At 41.6% G+C, this 22,558-nt stretch overlaps 1 protein-coding gene across 2 annotated transcripts in view; it reads left to right on the forward strand.

The window, feature by feature from the left end:
• Positions 1 to 19,110, forward strand: part of LOC115694237 (lipase-like) — a 96,929-nt gene extending 77,819 nt beyond the window's left edge. The window contains exons 1-12 of one of the 2 annotated variants that reach the window (XM_056312697.1): positions 13,882 to 14,164; positions 14,253 to 14,328; positions 14,920 to 14,999; positions 15,117 to 15,182; positions 15,344 to 15,391; positions 15,496 to 15,563; positions 15,889 to 15,961; positions 16,052 to 16,213; positions 17,754 to 17,948; positions 18,023 to 18,034; positions 18,556 to 18,644; positions 18,825 to 19,110. In XM_056312697.1, coding sequence (XP_056168672.1) covers positions 14,256 to 14,328; positions 14,920 to 14,999; positions 15,117 to 15,182; positions 15,344 to 15,391; positions 15,496 to 15,563; positions 15,889 to 15,961; positions 16,052 to 16,213; positions 17,754 to 17,948; positions 18,023 to 18,034; positions 18,556 to 18,644; positions 18,825 to 19,038 — 1,080 coding nt within the window. In that variant the 5' untranslated portion in view covers positions 13,882 to 14,164; positions 14,253 to 14,255 and the 3' untranslated portion in view covers positions 19,039 to 19,110. Of the gene's footprint in view, positions 1 to 13,881; positions 14,165 to 14,252; positions 14,329 to 14,919; positions 15,000 to 15,116; positions 15,183 to 15,343; positions 15,392 to 15,495; positions 15,564 to 15,888; positions 15,962 to 16,051; positions 16,214 to 17,753; positions 17,949 to 18,022; positions 18,035 to 18,555; positions 18,645 to 18,824 lie in introns of those variants that run through there. The other variant, XM_056312698.1, reaches the window with a different exon arrangement.
• The last annotated feature ends 3,448 nt before the right edge of the window (positions 19,111 to 22,558 follow it).

Consider the following 22,558-nt stretch of genomic DNA (forward strand, 5'->3'; position numbering starts at 1 on the left):
AACCTCTACTTCGGACTCCTCTTCCTGCACCTCTTCTTGTACCTCTTCCTATTCCTCTTCCTGCACCTCTTCCTTCGCTGCTCATCGAATCAGCTTCCTACTATTCTCCTACCTGCTATAAGTCCACACTGGTATTAGAGGTCTAGGCCAACTACACTAGTCCAAACCTTAGGCACCAATCTTGACAACCAGCACTCGACAACCAACAACCCACCATCAAACCGATCACCTAACATCAAATCAACACTACTAAGCACTCAACAGGGTTCTCGTACTCACATCAAGTCCTGCCGCACCTTCGTCTCAACCATTATTATAACCACAACAAACCACTCAGCAATCACAGGCGCGTACTCACAGAGCATGCATCAACAACATAACATGCATTTAACGAAGGGCTCCCTAACTGACTACCCTGAAGTAGTCGCTCCCTATCACTCCAGGTCTCGACCTTACCGGTATCGAGCTAACCTTGCTCTGATACCAATTCAGAACAGGGACGTCACGCCTCGAACCCCCATCAAGCTCGCGACATCCCTTGCTCCGGTCGAATAGTTGCGACGTCCCAGGAACGTCGTCGACCCAACCCGAACATCAGAGCCACATGCGGAAGCGGATAATAAAAACCCCGGACAAAAAGATGACGACAACGGGGTAGAACAACATAACAATCAAACAACAACATATTCATATGGCACCAAATATACAAACATTGTATTACAAACATATACAGCAAACCAACCTCCGAAATCACCATCATAACAAAATATCAGGGTCTGGTTAACTTAACTTTCCTATGGGTCAACCTGATTTACACAACCCCTAAAATGCCCTAGGGAAAAACTTAAGGATCGCCCTCTTCCATTCTGCTTCCGCATCTCTGGCTTGAACCTCCCGAACTCACCTGCAGCTCCACTGGGCACCAAAAGCGGTTCCTCGAACTTCCAAAAAGAAGAGGCGGACTTCCCAGGTTTACGACTAGGGGTCTGAAAGTGGCGGTTATACAACCGTGAGACGAATCTCAATAAGTGTATAACCCCAAACCCCACGTAGGCACTTATGTACCGCCAGACGAAAACACGCATAACACACAACCATCAATCAAACTAACAATCACACACGACCTTACCTGGAATCCATCATACACGTTCCTGCACGTTAGACAATAACACAGCCAATACGCCACAGAAACACATCACAGCCGCGCGCATGCCTCGATTATAGAGCAAAACCCACTTGGGCACGTCCCATACCATGCCTAACAGTTTTTACCCCATAATCGAGTATCACACCACGCGATACAAACACACTCGCACACCAACTCACACCACACGTCACTTTCTTAATCTCACTCGTCCAGCCAATTCCCGCTCATTCTCAACCTTTCCACCACTACCGCGCCCGCGTAAAACGCATCAGGCCAACGGTCTTCTGACCTCGTCAGGCATCGACACCCCGTCGGGCCGGGCATCATCACCTCGTCAGGGACGGCATCGTCCCGCGTAAACGAACACGCCTCAGGACGAAATCCTGCACACACTTTCCTTCTGCCGCGCCCACGTAAAACGCATCCGGCCAACGGTCTTCTGACCACGTCAGGCATCATCACCCCGTCAGGCCGGGCATCGTCACCTCGTCAGGGACGGCATCGTCCCGCGTAAACGTACACGCCTCAGGACGGACCTTTTCCCATCAATCCTACACACCCGTACCTTCGTTCCACACTCTCCACACGTACCACACGGCCACACATACACATGGTCACACACACAAATTCACATCTCGCACACACTTTTCACAATTACCCATCCTCATCACGCGAACACCACACAAACACCCAAGCTTGGCACGCGAACTCAATGCGCAATCATGCCACCATACCTCACAGCCACACAATCACACATACGAGCTCATTCAAGCATCAAACTACCCGTCAAAATGCCACGATAACACCGAATAATTCTCGAGAGAGAGAAAAATCGAGAATATGTAAAATCTGGTCTAAACTGGGTAGTTGGGCAGTGACTGAAATCTATTTGAAATAAATAGTAAAACAACTCCAAAAATTATGAAATTTGAATATGTTGTACAAAACATCTCAATGAACATTTTCCGTGAGAACTAGAAACCCAGTTCAAACCGTAAATACCTTGTTTTGACACTTAAAGTCGGACAAAATCCGATTCGCTCGGACAGCCCCTCAGGCCATCAAAATAAAACTCATTCAGTATCCAAATCATTTTGGAAAGCCTTGAAATTTTTATATGTTATAGCCACAAATGTCCCCAAAAATTTTCGTGCAGGAAGTATTTTGAAAATAGGCCTGGAAAAATTTATAAAAATTCGAACAGACCAAAAGGTCGAGTGAACAGTAAATCGGGCAGTTTTATTTCGGTCCAAAGATGGACTTCCGAATGGTCTCAAATGATTTCCAAAAATTCCCAAATTAAAATATGTTATACTTCAAGATGTTGGGAACAACTTTCATGAAGAAAACTTACTCAAATTCGGCTCCCAAAATTCTCCACAAAAATAGAAAATCGGACGGGTACAGTAGTCACAAATCCAAAAATCACACCAAATCACACGAATTCAAACCGTGATCGTTCCGTATCATCACGGCCCTATCCGAACCTCCCAAACCTCATATTTTCAGTCTCCAAATCAGTCCACAACCATCCGAACCACCAGCCACTATTCAGTCTCAAAACCGCCTAAACCGGGTCCTAAACGAGCCTAGAAATACCCGAGGTCCTAGGTAGTTTTTGGGGGAGACACTTACTTTGAAAAGGCGGACAAATGGGCTGGACAAGGGGGTGGAACAGCTGGCCCAGCAGCTCCGAAGATAGCGAGCTCACGATCGGCGAAGGGAGAATCGGGAAAGAAGAGAAATTGTGGAGAGAGAGGGGAAGGGGAGTTCTGGTTGGGGGAGTGGCCGAATAAGGAGGTGAAAGGGAGAGAGAGAGTCAATATTGGTCAAAAAAGTGGGCTGGTGGGGGACACGTGTCGCCGATCCGGGAGATTTGACTAAAACGCCCTTAATCCAATGGTCTTGGTTGATCTTATCCAAATAATTGAGGAGCATTTTGGTCTTTGGCCTCAATAATTGAGCTGAATTAACTAAATAATTATCCCCAAAATTTTCCCAAAATTTGGAACTGAAAATGGCCCAGGGGCAAAATCGTCATTTTTCGATCCCGGGGCGAAATTCCAATTTTCGCCCGTACTAACCCCAAATGAGTGTGGCCAACATAATATGACGTCAGAATCGTGAAAATAGCTTCTTACGCCCTTGAAAATCGACTGCAAAGTCTTGGGAATAAAATAATATTATTTTTCACTTCCGAGCCAAAATTCCAATTTTTGACCGTATCCACTCCAAACATGTGTGGCCACCCCAAAATGACATCGGCCTCGAAAAATAACCTCATACGGCCTCAGAATCAATGTCGGGGTCCCGAGGGGCAGAATCGTAATTTTTCCGGTCCCGAACCGAAATTCATTTTTTTGCAGAAATGGGTAGCCCCAAGGTTGGCCAAGCCAAAAACGTCAACGGCCGCTCAAAATTGTCACTTTCAAAATTCTCGATTCCCGGGCCCGAATTCCAAGAAATGACTAAAATCGAACAATCGCAACTTTAGCTTATCTCTGGCTAACGGGTGGCTCGTTAGGATTACGCGCTCTCGACCAGTGACCGGCACTAAGTCAAATCACGTTTAAGTTCATTCTACCCGGGACGATCTCGGTTGTCATATAATTGCGAGGGTCTGTCGCTAGTTCCCTTCGGACACGATCAATCAAATAGACCGGTCTCGGTTAGCTCAAAACATTCCCTCGTCAATCCATATGGTCGAAGATCGAACCCAGATCGAGTTCTTTGGTCGCGCGAACTCAATCCCGTAATAGCCCTACCCCTAAGGTTAGCATCCCGTGAACGCGCATTTTCGGATGAGATCTCACTATAAATGCGTTGGCCAAAATATTCATTTCATGAATCCCGGGAAAAGGATCGAAAATTCAGACTGTTACAATATACACTCTCAGACTTTTGAATAAACAAACATTGAAGAGACAATTGAATCTCTATGGAAAATTGAGAAGCTAAATGTAACATCCTGGATTTTGACCTGTTATCGGGATCAATAAAGTGTACAGTAATTTTCGTTTGATTTTAGTAAGTCTCCCTCGGACTTGATCAATCACGGGATACTAACCCAATGGGAAAGGCTAAATAGGAACAGGTACGTGGACTGAGGACCCGATCGCGATTGAGCGCCGATTTCGACGAACGTCGAGGGAATATTTTGAACCAATATGGGCCAATCTTAGGAGAATGACGGATTTATATAGTCAGTAAAGTACGATCGGATCGCAGGTGATTCCGCACGACCGAAAGAGCACGACCAATGAATCCCGATTTTAATCCAAATGATCGTGACCCCCGGTACTAGCGATAATTCCTCTCGTTCTCTCGAAATCCGAGGCCATCACGACTCGGACAATCTTAGGTCGATACGCGTAACACCTAAACAGCCGCCCGTTAGTGAGAGGCCCTAAGACTTCAAAACGAGTTATTTGATCGCAATATTAAGCCCGAACTTCGATATCAAAATTTCAAGGGTAATTACGACTATTTTACAAGACGGACGTCATTTTAGAGTGGCCACACACGTTTGGGACTAGTACAGTTGAAAACGGAAATTTCGACAGAAGTTAGGGAAAATTACGATTTTGCCCCTAGGGACCTCGATGCTCGTTTCTGAGGCCCAAACGAAATAATTTTTCGGAATCGATGCCATTTTGGGGTGGCCATGCACGTCTGGAGTGCATACGGTCAAAAATTGGAATTTCGACCCCAGAACGAAAAATTACGGTTTTGCCCCTCCAAACTTTTGGACCGGTTTTCGAGGGCTTAAAAGATGAATTTTAAGGATCCGACACTGGATTATGTCTACCATGAATATATAGGACCAGTATGGACGAAAATTGGAATTTCGATTCGGGATCAAAAAATTACGAAAATGCCCCTAGGCCATTTTTATTTAATTCCGAAAATTGGATTAACTTTTTTGGCATTAACCAAGGTTAGTTAGGCTTAACTCAGGTCTGGTCAACCATGATTAAGGACAAATGACCATTTCACCCTTGGATTAATGGATTAGATCAAATCTTAGCCCTTGGATCAAGGGCAAAATTGTCCATTGGCCAAGATTTTGACACTTGGATTCCATTAAGTTATATTTGACTCATTTGACCAGAATTTCCTCTCTCTCATTCGTGTGTTCCTGATCTGCCGAGACCAATTCCCCTCTTCCTCTTCTTCTTCAGCGTTTTCTCTCTACCGTGGGCAAGTTTCTGCATTTTCTGGTACTGTTCACGCCGGAACAGTACCAGCCGGAGCTGCTGGACGTCCCCAGCCACCATCCCGCACCGCCTCAGCCCTCTTCGCCCCTAAACAGCCACCCACAGCAGCCATTTCCAGCTCCAAACAGAAAGTTCCAGCACTGAACAGAAGAAAACCAGCAGCAAATCGCCGTTTCCGTCGTCGCCGTGACCGCCGGCTTGCATCCGGAACGCCGCCGTCGATCCTTACCGCTTGTTGGTGATCGACCGCCCGTTCTCGTCGTCCCGAACCAACAATAGGCGAGTATAAACCCCTAAATCCTTAATTAGTCTAATTGTGTTTCTTAGAGGGTAATTAGGGGTTAAGTGAGCTCATTTAGGACCTAATGATGTTTAGTTGTGTGTGGGATGTTTTGTATAGGTCATTAGGACCTAATGAGGTAGTTTAATGGTGGATTAAAGCCTAAACAGCCCCCTGCCCTGGTACTGTTCATTGAGTACCGAATTTGTGCATTTTTGTCTAAGAGTTTCACTAATTGGGTTTATTTGTTAATGACTTAGAAATGGACATTTTAGGGGGCTAATTAGGCTTATTGGAGACTTAATTAAGTATATTTAGTGTTTGGGTGATTAGGGTTTGAGACTAGAGCCTAATGAGGGTGTTTAATGATGGTTTAGTGGACAAAATGTACCTTGCCCTGGTACTGTTCATGGGGCACCGAATTTGTGTAAATTTGTCTAAGTGTGGCACTAGTTGGATTCATTGGTAAGTGTCCTTGATTGGGGCATTGTAGCGATTAATTAAGCTTATTTGAGGCTTAATTATGTATAATTGGTGGTTGAATTATTAGGGTATGTGATTAAGGTTTAACGGAATTGTTTAAGTGTGATATAGTGCATGTTGGACATTCGGTTCTGGTACTGTTCATCAGAACCGAATTGCACATTTTGGACTTAATTTGAGACTTGATTGGTTCATTGGATATCGGTTTGAGTCTTGGGTATTATTGGGATTTGGTTGGGATCTAAATAAACCCTATTGAATGACCCCGAGATAGTGAGAACAATTATCGAGATCGATTTGGCCAAGGCGGGCCTTAGGCGCATTAGATTGACTTGTGTAATGAATGCGCGGAATGAACTTGAAATGGGTTGGATTAGAATGGAAATGTTTGGGAATGCCGGGAATGAGTGGCATATGTCTAACTTGAACATAGTTATGCTTGGTAAATTTGACATCAGTATTTGGCTTGAATTCCCGAGCATATGTTTTGCACAGCAAGTGGTGATTGGTGGAAATTGAGTGTGACGATATCCATGTCTGAGTTATATTCAAATGTTGGCCTACGGGTCGATTTATTAACTGTGGCCTTCGGGTCGGGCCTACGGGTCGTTATAATCACTTGTGACCTTCGGGTCGGGCCTACGGGTCGATTTATCAAACTGTTGGCCTTCGGGTCGGGCCTACGGGTCGTTGTAATCATTTGTGACCTTCGGGTCGGGCCTACGGGTCGATTTATTAACTGTGGCCTTCGAGTCGGGCCTACGGGTCGTTATAATCACTTGTGACCTTCGGGTCGGGCCTACGGGTCGATTTATCAAACTGTTGGCCTTCGGGTCGGGCCTACGGGTCGATTTATTAACTGTGGCCTTCGGGTCGGGCCTACGGGTCGTTATCTCCAACTATGGGCCTTCGGATCGGTATAACTGCACGTGATTTGCGTTAATGTCAAATGCCTAACCTGCAGGGCTATGAGACAATGTATTGAGCTGTGAGCCCGGGTGAAATTATGTTGATGTGCTGGTTCATTATTTGTGTGTTTTATTTACCCTTCTGGAGGTGCACATTAGCCTAGTTTAGGATTAGTGGTTTGTACTTGCTGAGATTTCTCACGGTTATGGTAAAACCGATATTTCAGAGCCCCCGCTTGAGCCATGATCATATTGAGGCAGACTCGGAGCCGTCGGGTGAATAGACAACTAAGGAGGATTCATGTGGTGATGCCGAGGACAGTGAGTCAGTGTGGACGTCTCCGAGAGGGCGTAGGGACTAGTTCTGGGAGCGAGACAATAAATTGAGAGGGCCCCACTATTGGACAATGCTGATCCTTTTTTGTATTTTGGAAGTTAATAATTACTGGTTCGGTGTGCTTGTAATAATAATGGATGTTGTATATAAGTGATATAACGAATGTCTATATAGTTTTAATCGTATGTAAAATTGTGACTCTCGCTATTCCTGGTTGCTTTTATATTGTCTGGGTGTATATATATATTATATATACGTCGTTTCCGTATGTGACGTGTTTTCTCTGTTTTGGGTTTTCGGGTCGGTGATGTAACCTGGGAGCGTCGTATCTTATTTCGACCTATGCGGATGTTCATGCTTCTTGGGGTACGGGGCGTGACACTAAAGATCTGAGTCCATGAAGCAACGCACGCCATCGGAAGTGGGTTCCCATGTGTGAAGGTAGTTTACAAAACATACACACTGTTGAAATAATGGATATCGGACCTGGTCATTCATTATGCCAAGTCATTATGAAAAAGTAGCACACAACTCCATTGCTAGTTGTGACGTGACTTTACTTGAGTCAAAGTACAGTTGGACCTTTTTGATGTTTCGGTTTTTAAGGCCCCAACTCTCCAAACATAAGATGAGATTTTTCCAAAATGATGTCCATGTTTGAATAAGTCCATGTTGTTTTTTGGGCCATTGACATTTGAATAAGTCTTGGGAGGGAACATCCTTTGATTAAATTGCATATAGACTCCTCTTGGATCTCTAGCGCCAAAAAAGAAAAAGAAAAGAAAATTAATATCATAATCAATACTACATGTGAGCTCGAAATAATGCAAGAAAGAGTCATTCTTAAAATGTAAAGGCAACCATATCAGCAGCGTCAATAGCGGCATCTTGCCGATCCAATAATTCGTGGGATCTTCTACTGCTTCTTCAACTTCTGCATTCCACAAAGCCCGGCCCTTCTCATGCTTCGCTAACTTCTGTTTCGCCATTATCTTTCTGCAGAATGAATGGGGGGAAAAAGAACACAAGAATTAATAAATAGCGGCGACGCTTCCGATCCTCAACCGAATCACATACTCACAAGTATGGAACCACAACATTTCAGACGCATGGAAGCACTTGCCAACGTAAGAAGCCCTGCGTACGTAGAGACAGAAACAGAGCAAGAAGACGGACGAGCTCTGTTCGCCATTGTTTCCCGCTTTTGTATATGGGTGCGAGGTGATCGATGAAGCTCTTTAATCACAAAGGAAATGTCAAAATAAAAAAGGGGGAAAACCCCCCAAGTCATCAGAGTTTCAAATACGCTGGTAAAGCGGAGGATCAATAACATAGCAAGCGCCAATCTGCAGAACCGAATGGCAGCAACAGAATCGCAAGCGAGCGACCAGTAGAACGGTAGCAACTTGGCTTGGAGTGTTTGTCTTGACTCAATCATCCTCCATCGAAATCCGACCGTCATTCTAAAACTTCTTCAAAAACTCGGTATTCAAACACGAAGCACCCATCCATCCACTTCCTAGCGCAAAACACCAGAGGTACCTATGACCGCACCGACCCCACTAACCCTAGCAAGCAAACGAGAGATCCGGCACCAAAATTACAACTAACCCAGTAAAAAAACGGCGCAAGAAAACAATCGAATCGTCACTGCTTGTTCTAGAGAGAGAGAGAGAGAGAGGCCCGACTCCAAAGTGACGATTCCGAATTGAAAAGGGGAGGAGGAGAGAGTCGGAGGGGGTCGTTCGATCAGAGATGGTGTCCGAAAATGGAGGAAGCAGAGGAGGGTTTGCTTTTTTTCATATTTTTGTTTTAAATACTTTTCCGCTTTTATTATTATTGTTATTGTTATTATTATTTGAGCGGTTATTTTTATTTCGGTTTTGGTTCATGCGAGTGGGTGCGAAAATTTCCCACCAGTCAACAGCGGGGGAAATGTAATTTCTTTCCCGCCGCGGGAATTGAAGCCAGCGTCGGCTCACACGCAAGATGGACCCACGGCTCGAGGATCGGGGGTGGTCTGACTTGGCCTCACCGCCTGCGTCTTGATTGAATTCGAGCAATATGGTCAAATATTGAAATTGATCTCTCTATCTTATATGGGAACAGGTCATGGTCAAGGGTGATGGTTGTTCGGACAAACTTGATTGCCGCAAGTAGGGCGAGAGGTAATTGCAATTCGCATTCATGGCATCAGTTACTGAGCTGATTCTCTGATCAAGAGTTTCGATTGTGAGAAGGTGCGAATAGATGGGCTTTGGGATTGAGCACGTCAGCTTTGAGCTTGGACAGTGAGATTTGTATTGTGAATTTGGGTGGATTAGGTGTTTCAGGGTTGGGGGGCAATCATAGACTGTGTCGTGGAGCTATAGTGCCGGATTTAATGGGGCAAACTATAGCTATATGATCCCTCTGGTGTACAATTGAATGTTTTCAGAGTATATAACAGACGGGCATCGAGTTGTATTTGGTCACTGAGTTTAGATCAATGCTACGCCTGGAATATTGTCCGATTGATTGAATTTCCTTATTTTTGTTAGATCCAAATCTCATTTTCTTGTTTCAGAAAAATAATTTCAAAAACAATAAAATCTTAGTCATAATCAACGCTACATGTGAGCTCGAAATAATGCAAGAAAGAGACATTCTTAAAATGTAAAGGCACCACCATATCGGCATCAATGGCGGCATTTTGCTGATCCAATATGTCCTGAATCTTCTGCTTCTTCAACTTCTGCATTTCACGGAGCCTGGCCTTCTCACGCTTGCTAACTTCCGTTTCTCCATTATCTTCCTGCAGAATGAATGGGGAAAAAGAATACAAAAATAAATAAATAGCGGCAACGCTTCTGATCCTCACTGGGTCATTCTTACAAGTATCTAACAATATTTCAGACGTATGGACGCACCTTGCCAACTTAAGTAGTGTTTGTAAAGACAGAAACAAAGCAAGATAGACGAGCTATGGTTGCCATTGTTTCCCACTTTGTAAATGGTGAGGCGATTGATGAAGCTTTAATCACAAAGAAATGTTAAAATAAAAGGGGAAAACCCCAGTCATCAGTTTCAAAGAAACATGAACAGTTGCAGCCCTGCTCGAGTCCTCTAGCCATGGAGATGCAAAACCAAACGACCAGGAAAAAAAAAAGGGTAAAATAAACAGAAACTCCTCTCAAAGAAGGCGTAATTTTTGGCATGCACAATATTAAAATTGAACACCATGCCTACACTACGATCAAGAGAAACTCCTAACTTCCACTCTTCTTCATCCAACTGAGAGTAACACCAGAAAATAGTACACCCCGAAAGAAGAGCAAGACATAAGTCCACCTCGAAGATGCTTCGACTCTTGTGCTAAGTTAACCTTGCAGAACATGTATTTATACGTATATACTTGTGCATTGTTAGACTTCATTCTGCGCAATACGCTAGTAAAGCGGAGGATCAATACAGCAAGCGCCAATCCGCAGAAACGAATGCAGTAAAAGAATCACGAGAGACCAGTAGAACAGCAACTCGTCTCTCGGAGTGTCCTAACTCAACATCCTCGATCGAAATCCAACGCTCATTCTAAACCTTCTTCAACAACTCGTATTCAAACACGAAGCGGGCATCCACTTCCCAGCGCAAAACACCAGAGAGACCTATAACCGCACCGACCCCCGAGAATCCTAGCAAGCAAACAAAAAGATCCGGCGCCAAAATTCCAGCAGAAACCACGCAGGCAAACAACCGAACCTCATCGTCATCCTCCTCCTCCTCGGCCTCGCCATTCTCGTCGGCCGCTCCGTCGTCCTCGTCGGCGGAGCTGGCGGAGCGGGCGACGGCCTCGAGCTCCTCCTCGTCCTCCTCGTCGACGGGCTCGTTGAGCTGCTGCTGCTGCGGCTCCTACTCCTCGGAGCCGTCGGACAGGGCCTCGTCGGACGACGCCGGCTGCTTCGATGGCCTCGCCATGGCGGTCGTCGTCGGCGCTGGAGGCCTGCTCCCCGGCGGAGATCGGCGGATCGGTCGGTCGATCGATCGATCGAGTTCGTCGCCGCTCGTTCTAGAGAGAGAGAGAGAGAGAGAGAGAGGGAATGAGAGGCCGAATCGGAATCGGAAGTGGCGATCCGAAATTAAAAAGGGAAGAGGAGGAGGAGGAGAAGGAGGGTTTGCGTTTTTTCGTATTTTTGTTTTAATAGTTTTTCCGCTTTTTATTATTATTTCTTATTATTCTTTGCGGGGTGGTTTTCTTTTTTCTTTTTCGTGTAATGCGAATGGTTGCGAAAATTTCCCGCCAGTAGGAGCGGGGGAAGGGAAATGGGTTTCCGTTTCCCGCCGCGGGAAGTGAAGCGATAAGGGGGGGTGGTCCGCCTTGGCCTTGCCGCCCGAGTAGCGATGGGTCGTGTTTTTTTTTTTTAAATAAACAAAAGAGTAGAAAGAGAAATCACTACTGCTACCTGTTACAGTACGTATAATTTGAGTCATAACTAATTTATCTAATCATATACATACGAGTTTATTGTGGTAAATCCCATAAAGAGATTCGTTGTTCCTAGCTAAGCTAATGAACTTATTGGAACGAAGCCACTACGAAGAATCCAATGGAATCTTCGTAAAGTTGATTATTATGAATGTTATGACAAATTGGATTGGAAAATCCATTAGCAAAAATTTCAATATAGGATATAGAATAATAGAAATAATTAATCCTTAACTTTTCAATGAATCCATGATTAGTGGTCGTGTAAGTCTGGAAGTCTTTTTGGATGAGGTAATAAATGCCTAAGATACTAACTAATTAGAAGTTCGTTTATGATGTGACTCGAATTTGTGAACTCGCAAAAGACTATGTGACCCCTTTATCGTTGGGATACCGTGTTTGGAGGTGGGTTCGATGTTTTCATGTTCACTTTTTTTCTTCATAAAGTGAATGGGTAGTGTGTGAGGCTGATAAAAAAAAAAAGAGTGGTGTGTGAATTAGTTTCGTACTTATGGAGTTTGAGCTAAGTCAATTGAGCAATTGATTTATCTATATTACATAAAAAGGAAAGGATTTGAAGATTAGTCTCTGCAAAATTGATCATTTTACTGTTTGCAATAATTTTTTTCGAATCTCACTTTTTTCTTAAATCTTCATTTGATTTGCGATCAATAACTTGAAAAATATTTGTCTAAAAATTATATTTCATATAATCTATTTTTCTGATAAACAAATTGATTCTTAACTTCCACTTATTTTGTGAATTAATTTTACTGTGGTTTTATAATCATTCCACTGCCAATATAAACTGGCAAGAGCCACCGAAGAGGGGGACGTACCACGCATTATATTCTTATTTGTATTATTAGTGCGAGCAAAATGCGAAATAAAAAAATAATTCATTCACACTCTTTGCCTTCTTAAAAAGTACATTATGACTTTTTGTCTCAGGTTACAAACTCATTTTATTTCGTATTCTTTTTACATGTAAAGTATACGAACCCGATGTTCGTACAAGTTATATATTCAAGGGTTAATACCATGAAAAATCCAAAACTGGTATATCTGTGACAAATTTACTCCAAACTAATTTTTTGACCATAAAAACCCACAAACTGGTACACCTATGAAAAAATTACCCTTCGTTAGTTTTCGTTAAATTTTACTGTTAAATTGTTTTGTTAAATGACATGCAACAATTAACAGATGTACCCATTTTTGGTTTTATCCTTTGTTTGTCACAGATATACCGGTTTGTGATTTTTTGTGGTATTAATCAAATTTAACAGAAACTAACGGAGGGTAAATTTATCACAAGTATACCGGTTTGGGTTTTTTGTGGTAAAAAAATTAGCTTAGGGTAAATCTATTACAGATGTACCAGTTTGGGGGTTTTGGTAATAAAAAAATTAGTTTGAGGTAAATTTATCACATATATACTAGTTTGGGGTTTTTCATGGTATTAAACCTACATTCAAACTAGCATTTATATAAGATGACAAAGTCGTGATTTTAAGGCGGTGATCAGTTCCGAATGTATCGCATTATAAATAGTTTGTATATTTTAGACAAAACGGCTCGATTAAAGATTTTATAACCAGGTTTGTCTTCTAAAACAGAAACTATTCTATCTAATTCAACATAAATACATCGAGAGTATTTAAGTATCGATACTCAGTAGCAAGCTCCATTCTCAAACTTTGTTCCATTGTTCACGATTAAGCTCCACCCGCTAGTCATTCGAGTTTAATTACATTCTTCTCAAATGTAAATAAGTCGAGTTATTAGATTGATCAGAGCTCGAATTCGAAAACACTTGACAGAAGTAGCACTCACATTTTCATAAACCTCCACGAATACTAACACTAATTTTACTTGCTTCTTTTGGAATTCTACTTTGAACCAAGCCGAGTAAAATCGCTGATGTGGAGGCATAATGGGAAGCTCCAAAAGAGAGAAGATAGAAAACCCCATATTTGTCTGAAAGGAACGTCTCATCCTCTCGGGGCTATAATCCAACAGAAGAAAATCGCCGCGCGGTCTTTCCCAACGTCCCGATTTCAGCAGAACTTCCTTCGCTGCCCTCACGCAAACGGCGAAACCACCGAATCTGACGCCGAATATGCACCGCCGACAGAAGAAGACACCGAGGGCAAATCAGGAAAGATCTGTAAATCCGTCGTCCCCCCTCCTTCGATCGCCATGAAGTCCACGAGCCTGCGAGACCAGAATCGAGATTGAATTCGATCTCTCTCTCTCTCTCTCTCTCTCTCCATCTCGACGGCGATCGCGCCGCTCGATTGCGCGCAAAGCGTTTGCGTACATGAAAGGTAACAGAGATTTGAGCTGTTTGTTTGCCTGGCGCGATTTCGTGTTTCGTCTCGAGGACGATGTTCGATCCCGGTTTTCACTTTGCAGGAAATGGAGCGGAACGGGTCGTGGTTGAGGGCGGTGGTGGTTCTGACGTGCTTGGTTGCCGCGAGCGGGGCGAGAGGTAATTGCAATTCGCGTTCATGGCATCGGTTAACTGCTGCTCTGGTCCTCTGATTCAATTCGGATTTGGGAGTTTTGATTGTGATGAGGTGCGAATAGAGAGGGCTCTAGGCTTGTGAATTTTGCTGATTAGGCATTTTAGGGTTGGGGGAAATCGTAGACTGTGTCGTGGAGCTGTAGTGCCTGATTGAATGGGGCAAACTATAGCTTTATGATCCCCTCTGGTGTACAATTTGGATGTTTTCGGAGCATAGAACCGACGGGCGTTGTGTTGTATTTGGTTGGTTTTGTCAAGTACCGGACTGTTTGCCTGTAGGTTTTCGTGGAGTAGCTTTGTTCGAAAGTGGCGCCCTATGTTTGTTCACTCCCTTTTGCCGCATTGCACTGTGTATATAGTTCTTTCAGTTCACGAAGAAGGATGGCGGAAATATACTGTAATATCATTTTGAGTTGATGTTTCCTTAAAGTGTTCCCCTTGCTTGATTTGTTGAAATAGCTTGCAAGAGACATAAGAAACTTGCTTCATTGCTTGTAATTGAATGAGCTTGTGACCGCATTATCAATCTGAAATTGTCTCAACTGGTAAATGCAGAACTTGGAGCGAGGTCCAAGGCTCATAAAGCTATGTACAATCACACTCTTGCCACAATATTGGTGGAGTATGCATCTGCTGTAAGTGGTCTTTAAGAAACGTTTCACATTTACCTAGAGCTTGTTGTTGTTACTCATCAGGTTTCACCATTTCAGTACAAATAAAATTGTAATTTAATGCAAAGCTTTTTATTGCAGGTTTACATGTCAGATTTGACAGAACTTTTTAGTTGGACATGTCCTAGATGTGATGGAAAGACCAAGGTAATTTGACTACTTATTAATATGACATTGTTGCTAAGGTTGGTGAAGAATGGATCCTTAGTACTAAATAGCCAATTCTTGAGATGACATTTTGTGGGCATATGCTGCACTGTTATGTGAGCTTCTGAACTGGTTATTAATGTGTTTTGATCTGAAAGCAGGGGTTTGAAGTCATTGAACTGATAGTTGATGTTCAGCACTGCTTACAGGTATATAATTTGTTTTACAGTGGCCTACCAATTTGCAATGCTCGTGATGCTTCTATGTTTGAATTGCATCTAATTGTTTGTCTCTATTTCTAAACCACCCGTAGACATATGTTGGGGTCGCCAAGGACCTTAATGCTGTGATTATAGCTTTCAGAGGTACTCAAGAACATAGGTATGCATCTTTACCAAAAAAAAAAAAAAAAGAACATAGGTATGCATGCATGTTAACTGTAGCAATTCTTCCCCTTAAATTGACATGCAAAGGACTTGATGAAAATTTAAGCTAAGAAGAGCAGCCTTGGTGAATGTGTACACAAGGTTCATGGGTCTGCTGTCCATATTAAGGGAAAAAGGGTGAATCATCTAACTTTCGTGTAATTTTAGATGGAGTCACGAGGAGATTACAAACTTCACTAATTTGTTCTGTGAAAATTTGTGTCACGGCTCTTTATCATTTGAGTTTTTCAGTTGGTGATTACTTCTATTTATGTCTACAGCATACAGAATTGGGTTGAAGATCTCTACTGGAAACAACATGACGTAAACTACCCTGGCATGCCTGGTGCCATGGTGAGTTCTACAGATGATAAGCCTCTTGCAACCTGTGGATACTTCTGATTTGGATTGAGTTACAGTATTACTCTATTAATTGTTGCTTAGGTTCATCGCGGATTTTATTATGCTTATCACAATACGACAATTCGACCTGGTATTTTGGATGCTGTTATAAGAGCCAAGGATTTATATGGAGACATCAACGTCATGGTGACAGGGCATTCTATGGGAGGGGCTATGGCATCCTTTTGTGGACTTGATCTTGTGGTAAGATAAATTGAAAAAATGTTATGGCTGGGACTTGTGAATTTTATTGGTTTCTTTTCTATCGTGTTCTTCCAACTGTTCAGTGTTGGTTTGTTAGGAGTTATCTGGATTTCTCCACCAACTCTACTTTGAAGAGTCTAGGCTCTTTATGTGGATCTTGAACTTTCTATGGCTATCATATCTATATTTACAATTCGGCATACATAGCATCTTGTTTTCTTACGTTTTTGGTAAATCAACCCATAGACAAAACACAAGCAGAATGGGGTGCAAACAACCCTTTATGTGAACCACCGATTATTGAAGTATCTAGTTGTGTGAATTGAGTCGTCCATGTTAAGCTTTGGAGCTTCGAGTTGGTTGAATACTTAAATGTAGTGGGTAAAGACATCTAACTATCCATTACAAAGTTTACTTGCTGGAAACTTTATGGGATTGTTGATATGTTTATGGTCCAAACATATAACTTTTTTAGGCACTTGAAGCTCAAATTTTATGTCATGTAATCTTATAGTGCCAATGCAGTTTAAGATAGATTATATATCGATCCTGAATTTGTGTTTTATGCGCTGTTTCTGTCTGTCTGTCTGTCTCTAATTGAATGAAGCAGCTCCTCTTCAATTGGACTACTGGACCAGATATTTTGTAGGCTGGAGCCAATTCTAAGGTGTCTAAATTATTCTTTTTGTCTCAGCTTTATTAAATAGAGTGGTCCAGTGTACTTTTCTAGGCACCTGTTGCGAACTGGTACCGGAAATGGTACCCACCGTAAATTTCGTATTCCATTGATTCTCTCTCCATGACAAGTGGTCATTTTTGGAGAGTCAAACTTTCATGTGGACTCTGATAGGATCATAGGTTGCATGAACTTTAGAGTATACCATTTCTCAAAGTATTAGTAGCAAGTATAACATCTTGTCCTAACACAAATGATTTAAAACTGTACTTTTTCTGATTTCTTGCTGCAAATTGTTCTTAGCCGATTGTGACAGCATGCCCATGTGTCGTGGTCTTTTTTTCGATTTAGTTTCTCCTTTGCTATTTATGTCAGTAAGTTTTGGAGTTCAAGGGGCATTTTCACCATGAACCTGAAATTTTTTTGTTTGTCATTAGCAGATGTGACTCATGCCACCAACATCCAATTGCTTCTTGTGGCAGCATTTAAATGTGCCTCGTTTGTAAATTCACCCCCAATCCCACTATTCCATATTATTAACACTTTTTCTTGGGGCTGGGGCTGGGGTTGGTTTATTGTGGGTGTGGGGTTTGGTGTTGGGAAAATTATGGATGGGATCTTGAAAGAGTAACGCTAGACCTTCAGCCTGCATGGAGAGAAAGGGCTGTTCTATTGTTCACCATTGTATGTGAAATGCAATATATGATTATTGGTGCATAGTGTTTCTTTTTCGGTCCTGAAAGGGCCATTGATGTATTAACATTCAAGTTATTTGGCTCTCTAATATGTGTGCTGAAGCTGTTTTTTCCAGATTATCACATTCGCTTGATTTACTTGTATAACTGGGGAACACTTTATTTCCAGGTCAATCATGAAGCGCAGAATGTTCAGGTTTTAACATTTGGACAACCTCGTATTGGCAATGCAGTGTTTGCGACTTACTACAGTGACCGCGTGCCAAATACAATACGTATTACTAATGGACATGATATTGTGCCTCATTTGCCTCCGTACTATTCTCGGTTTCCACTGAAGACTTACCATCACTTCCCTAGAGAGGTAAGGCTTTGATCATATAAATTATGGGGAATTGTTACTGACTGAATTTGACGTTTGCTTTGCATTTCTTTCAGCCTATCTTACTGGTGAAGTCTCATTTATTCCAACAATGTATTTACTCTCTTTTTTCAGCGTATAAAATATAATTGTCTTGTTTTTATCTTCTTAGCAAAGCAAGATAGTTTGTAGTACTCATGACTTTTCAGAAATGTTTGAGTAACTCTCATTCCTGCACGAGCCATCATTAGTTTTTTCGTACCAATTCCAAAGTTTAAGATGTGTGATAGTGTCTGCTATATACTCTCTTTGATGGCTGATAAGCTAGTCTTAACCCCTCTCTCTCTCTCTCTCTCTCTCTCTCTGATGGCTGTCTTAACCTAGTCTTAGGCGTCTTAGGCTCTGTGCAATTATACACATTTTAATTATTGTATGTCAACATCTACTAATGCTTATAATTATTGGCGACTAGCTCAATGACAGCTACGGATAAACTTATTGATGTGAGACAATTTGAAAATGATCTGATTCCACCTGCTTCTCTGGTGACTAATCATAATCTTTTCTATGTCAGTGTTCACATGTAATTGGAATGTTCCCTTTGTTGTAGGTATGGCTATATAATATAGGATTTGGTAGTCTGGTTTACCAGGTTGAGAAAGTTTGTGATAGCTCTGGAGAAGATCCATCATGCAGCAGGTAATGATGTTGTTTCAGTCGTAGCTACTTGTTCAAGCAATTAGTTGTTCAAGCAATTAGTTTGTGGATTTGTCATGCTAGACACAAGAAGTCGTGTGACCGACCAGCTTGTTCTAGAGAATATTGGTTCTTTGTTACCAGGAATATATGTGGACGATTGATGAGAATGCGTCTTTGCAGATCAGTGACTGGTAACAGCCTTACAGACCATTTAGTCTACTATGGTGTGGGATTAATGGCTGAGACATGGGGATCGTGCAAAATCGTCGTGGACGCACGATTGAAGGAATATGGAGGTGAAGATATCAAAGGAAATCTTATCCTTTCCAGAAATCCTTCTGCTTTTGCATTGAGGCTGCCTTCAGACTCTGATGCCAAGAGCAACTTTAGTTAAAATGCTCCTGGGTCAGCTCCTGGTTTCTCAAAGATCAACAGGGACTCTGTGATGACGGTCTTGAAATGCATTCCATCGGTCTGTTGTCCATATCAATCACAAGATGAATAAGAGCTCTATATTCAGTCTGAATGTAAATAGCACGAAGTTGAATGTGTCATCCTTGTAAATACAACTCCGTGACTTCTATTGAATGAATGTGTTTGCAAGTTTACCTGTGAGTCTAATCTTGGGCCTGTGGCTTTTTTTTACCAGACTTGACAAAACCTAATAACGATGTGTGGACTTTTATTTTTTATTTTTTTTGGGGGGGAGGGAAGAGTCCCTTGGGAGACCACTTCTCAATTTGGGACCTTCCTTTCTACTATAGGCACATTGTCACAAAAGACTTCTTGGCACAAGTTCTTCAACTGTTTCTTGGCAGGGGGTTATGCTCAAGCCATCTTGGAAATAGATGATGACCTTGTCTTGCATCATTTCCACGGGCAACCTTTGCTAAATCTTGAATTTTAGGAGTGTGAACAATTTATATTATCTTGGCTTTGACATGTAACACTGATCAGCCTTTGGAATGAGAGTTGGAAGCTTTTACCTTCTTTTTTCTGATATATAGGTATTAACTAAATTTCCTTCATCATATCAAAGAATATAATGCTAATTATGACCATCAAAACACATTGTGCAAGAGACTGACAAAATCCTCGACACCATATAATAAGAGTTTGTATGATACGGGAAATGCCAATGTATAACCCCACAACATTGGGAAAGATATATCATCGTTTCACTTATATCTTTCTTACTTGATGAGCTGGTTGTCAATTCTACGCATCAACCGAGTTAGCCACAACTTGCCTACACAGAAAGACCTCATAAATTTCTCTTACTTGTTACCGAGAGAAAAAGCTCAGGTTGTCATATAGGACTTTCGTCGGGGAGTGGTTCACCTTATCAATGTTGAAACCTAAAGCTCCTTTTTCTAGGATAACTAAAAGGTGAATGACAGAGCTTTTGTCATCGATTAAGGCCTACACATTTGAATAAATCTTTCATTGTTTAAGGTGTAACAAAGTTAATATTTAAAGGGCATAGATATCAGCTTCAATTTAATTTTAATGTACAACCAAGCAAGTTCCAAGAATCTCTTATAAGACCAATGTGTAAATTGACAAAATTAATGCACCTGAATGTAGTAAAACTAGCATCAATTCGACTTGTCTTTTTCCAGAAACTTATTTCGCCTACCAAAACCGTCAAAAGGGAATATATCTAAACCAAATCGAACTCATGAAATAGATTGAAAGAAACCATGGTCCCATTTCATGAGCAGTTTACATCTATCCATCTTAGAGGTAGAAAGTGGTTGCAAAAACGGCCAGTATTTAACTATACAGGGATAAAAGTTTCAAGTCAACTTGTCAATTTGTGGTTCTAATTTAGTATATAGAACACGATTCCAGGAAAGACAATAACGAATGTTTGCTAGAATGACATAGGGCAATAAGCAATTTGTTTAAGTTTCAAAGCTTCTTGACAACAGATCTTGTTGTAAATGTAGGAGCTTTCAAGAACCGCATGCACCTCTTACTGGAAAGTGTACTCTGTAGAGCATGTCTTCTAAAATTTTTCGAGAAATGGCTTGAACCTCTTCAAATTGAAACAATCAAGCCTCACACATGTTATTTCCTCTCTAAAAAGTATTTCGAGTAGATCAACTTACATCAAGGATGGTAGGGCCTTCAATTGACAATTCTTCCAAAGATTCTGGGAGTTTGCGACGAGCAAAATCCACATCACTACAATAATCTAGCGCAACCGACTTCCCACTTCTTCAAATGAGTCGAGATAAGGGAAACTCACCCATTGTCAAGATCAAAGAGCTCTAGAATTCGCAGATTCTCCAAATAGTCAAGGCATTGATTCTCTGTTATTGCAGAGTTTTCCATTCTTAGTTCTGACACTCTCTTCAAATTTGAGAGATCCATAGTTGTTCTCATCCATTAGTAAGATTCAACACATAAATAAGATAAACTTGAGGGAAGCCTTGGGAGGCACAACAAATTAGCACACCGGAGTTCTAGTCTTTTGAGTTGAGAAAGCTAACCAATACATGTTGATAAGGTGATTACAACAGCAAATAACAAGGTCAAAGACTCCGGTTTTTTTTATAATATCACGGTGCACCATGGCATAGGATCTTCCACAAGTTGACAATTGTCCACGGGGTAAGCATCTGGTCAAATGACCAAATACAAATCATTTAAATTTGTCAGGTTTGCAAAATCTGGAATTGTTGTCATGGATGTATCAATGTGTGCACTGACAAGACTTTCTGGAAGCCTTGGTAGTTGGCATGTTTCAATTAGAGTTAATTTCAAGATCCTCAAAGACGAATATCTGCAAATGTCATTTGGAATTTCCAGTTGAAAGCTTCCACCTTGTGTCGCGTCTATTTCTTCAAGCTTTTACAGCAACCACAAGGCACTAGGTATCTTTCCAATGGAAAATTATTCATCCTCACTACGTTCAAACTTTTCATGTTTCCCATGTAGTCAAGTAGCTCTTTAATGCACGTCTGGGAAATATTGAACTCAAGTAGCAATTGCAGATTGCCAATTGAGTCTGGAAGCCTCTCTATACATCAACATTATTTCAAAGACAAGTATTCAAGGCTTGTAAGAGCTCCAATTAACAGGGGAAGTTGTGTAATTATGGTGCTTCTCAAATATAGCCACGATAGAGATGTCAGACCAATGGAAGAGATTATCTTCAATGATGAACAATGCGAAGCACTAAGAATTTTAATATCCTTCAGCGCTTGATATTCAGCATTGAAGAATTCAGTATTGCTAATATCATAGATATTTCCCACAAGCGCATTCAATTGTTTCTTCTGGTCAACATCATAAAAAAGGAAGAGATCTCTTTTACTAGATAGCCTATCTTAAATTGCCCTAATCCCTTCATCAACCTTGCTTATTTCAGTCAATTTCATTTTAATACATAGGAGATGAGTTGATTCTGCAAAAACTGAATGCCCTTGAGCTCTGAACTATCACCATTGTTAGAAAGAAAGCAACAGACCTCAAAACCATGCGAAAGCTGATTGTAGATAATTAATTTTGGCAAGAGTCAACTTTAAAACACCGCCATTCCATGAATTCCAACAATTCATGTTTCCTGGGTTGTGAGTGTCATTCATTCTCATGAGTAAGACTACCTTGAACACCATATTCACATCGAAAGATCCATGACCAGTTTTGACAGGCGCAACTAAGACTACTGCGAACACCTCTTTAAGCACACACAATTTTTCTCCCTGTCAAGACAAGCGCTTCAAGTGTTTCCCCGTAAAGGAATATTTGGGTACTGATAAGCAAGTTCAATTGAATGTCAATGAAGAGAACACGCGTGAAGATGAAGTGCAATATTCATTCTTATGGTCCCATAAAAAAGATTAATAAACAATCAGGTTTACCACCAAAAACATTACGTATGATGCCCCAAATTGCATAATGAA

This window comes from Syzygium oleosum, unplaced genomic scaffold, assembly GCF_021117445.2.
Source record: "Syzygium oleosum isolate NSW1041296 unplaced genomic scaffold, Sole_v2.1 Sole_v2.06, whole genome shotgun sequence".
Taxonomy (NCBI): domain Eukaryota; kingdom Viridiplantae; phylum Streptophyta; class Magnoliopsida; order Myrtales; family Myrtaceae; genus Syzygium; species Syzygium oleosum.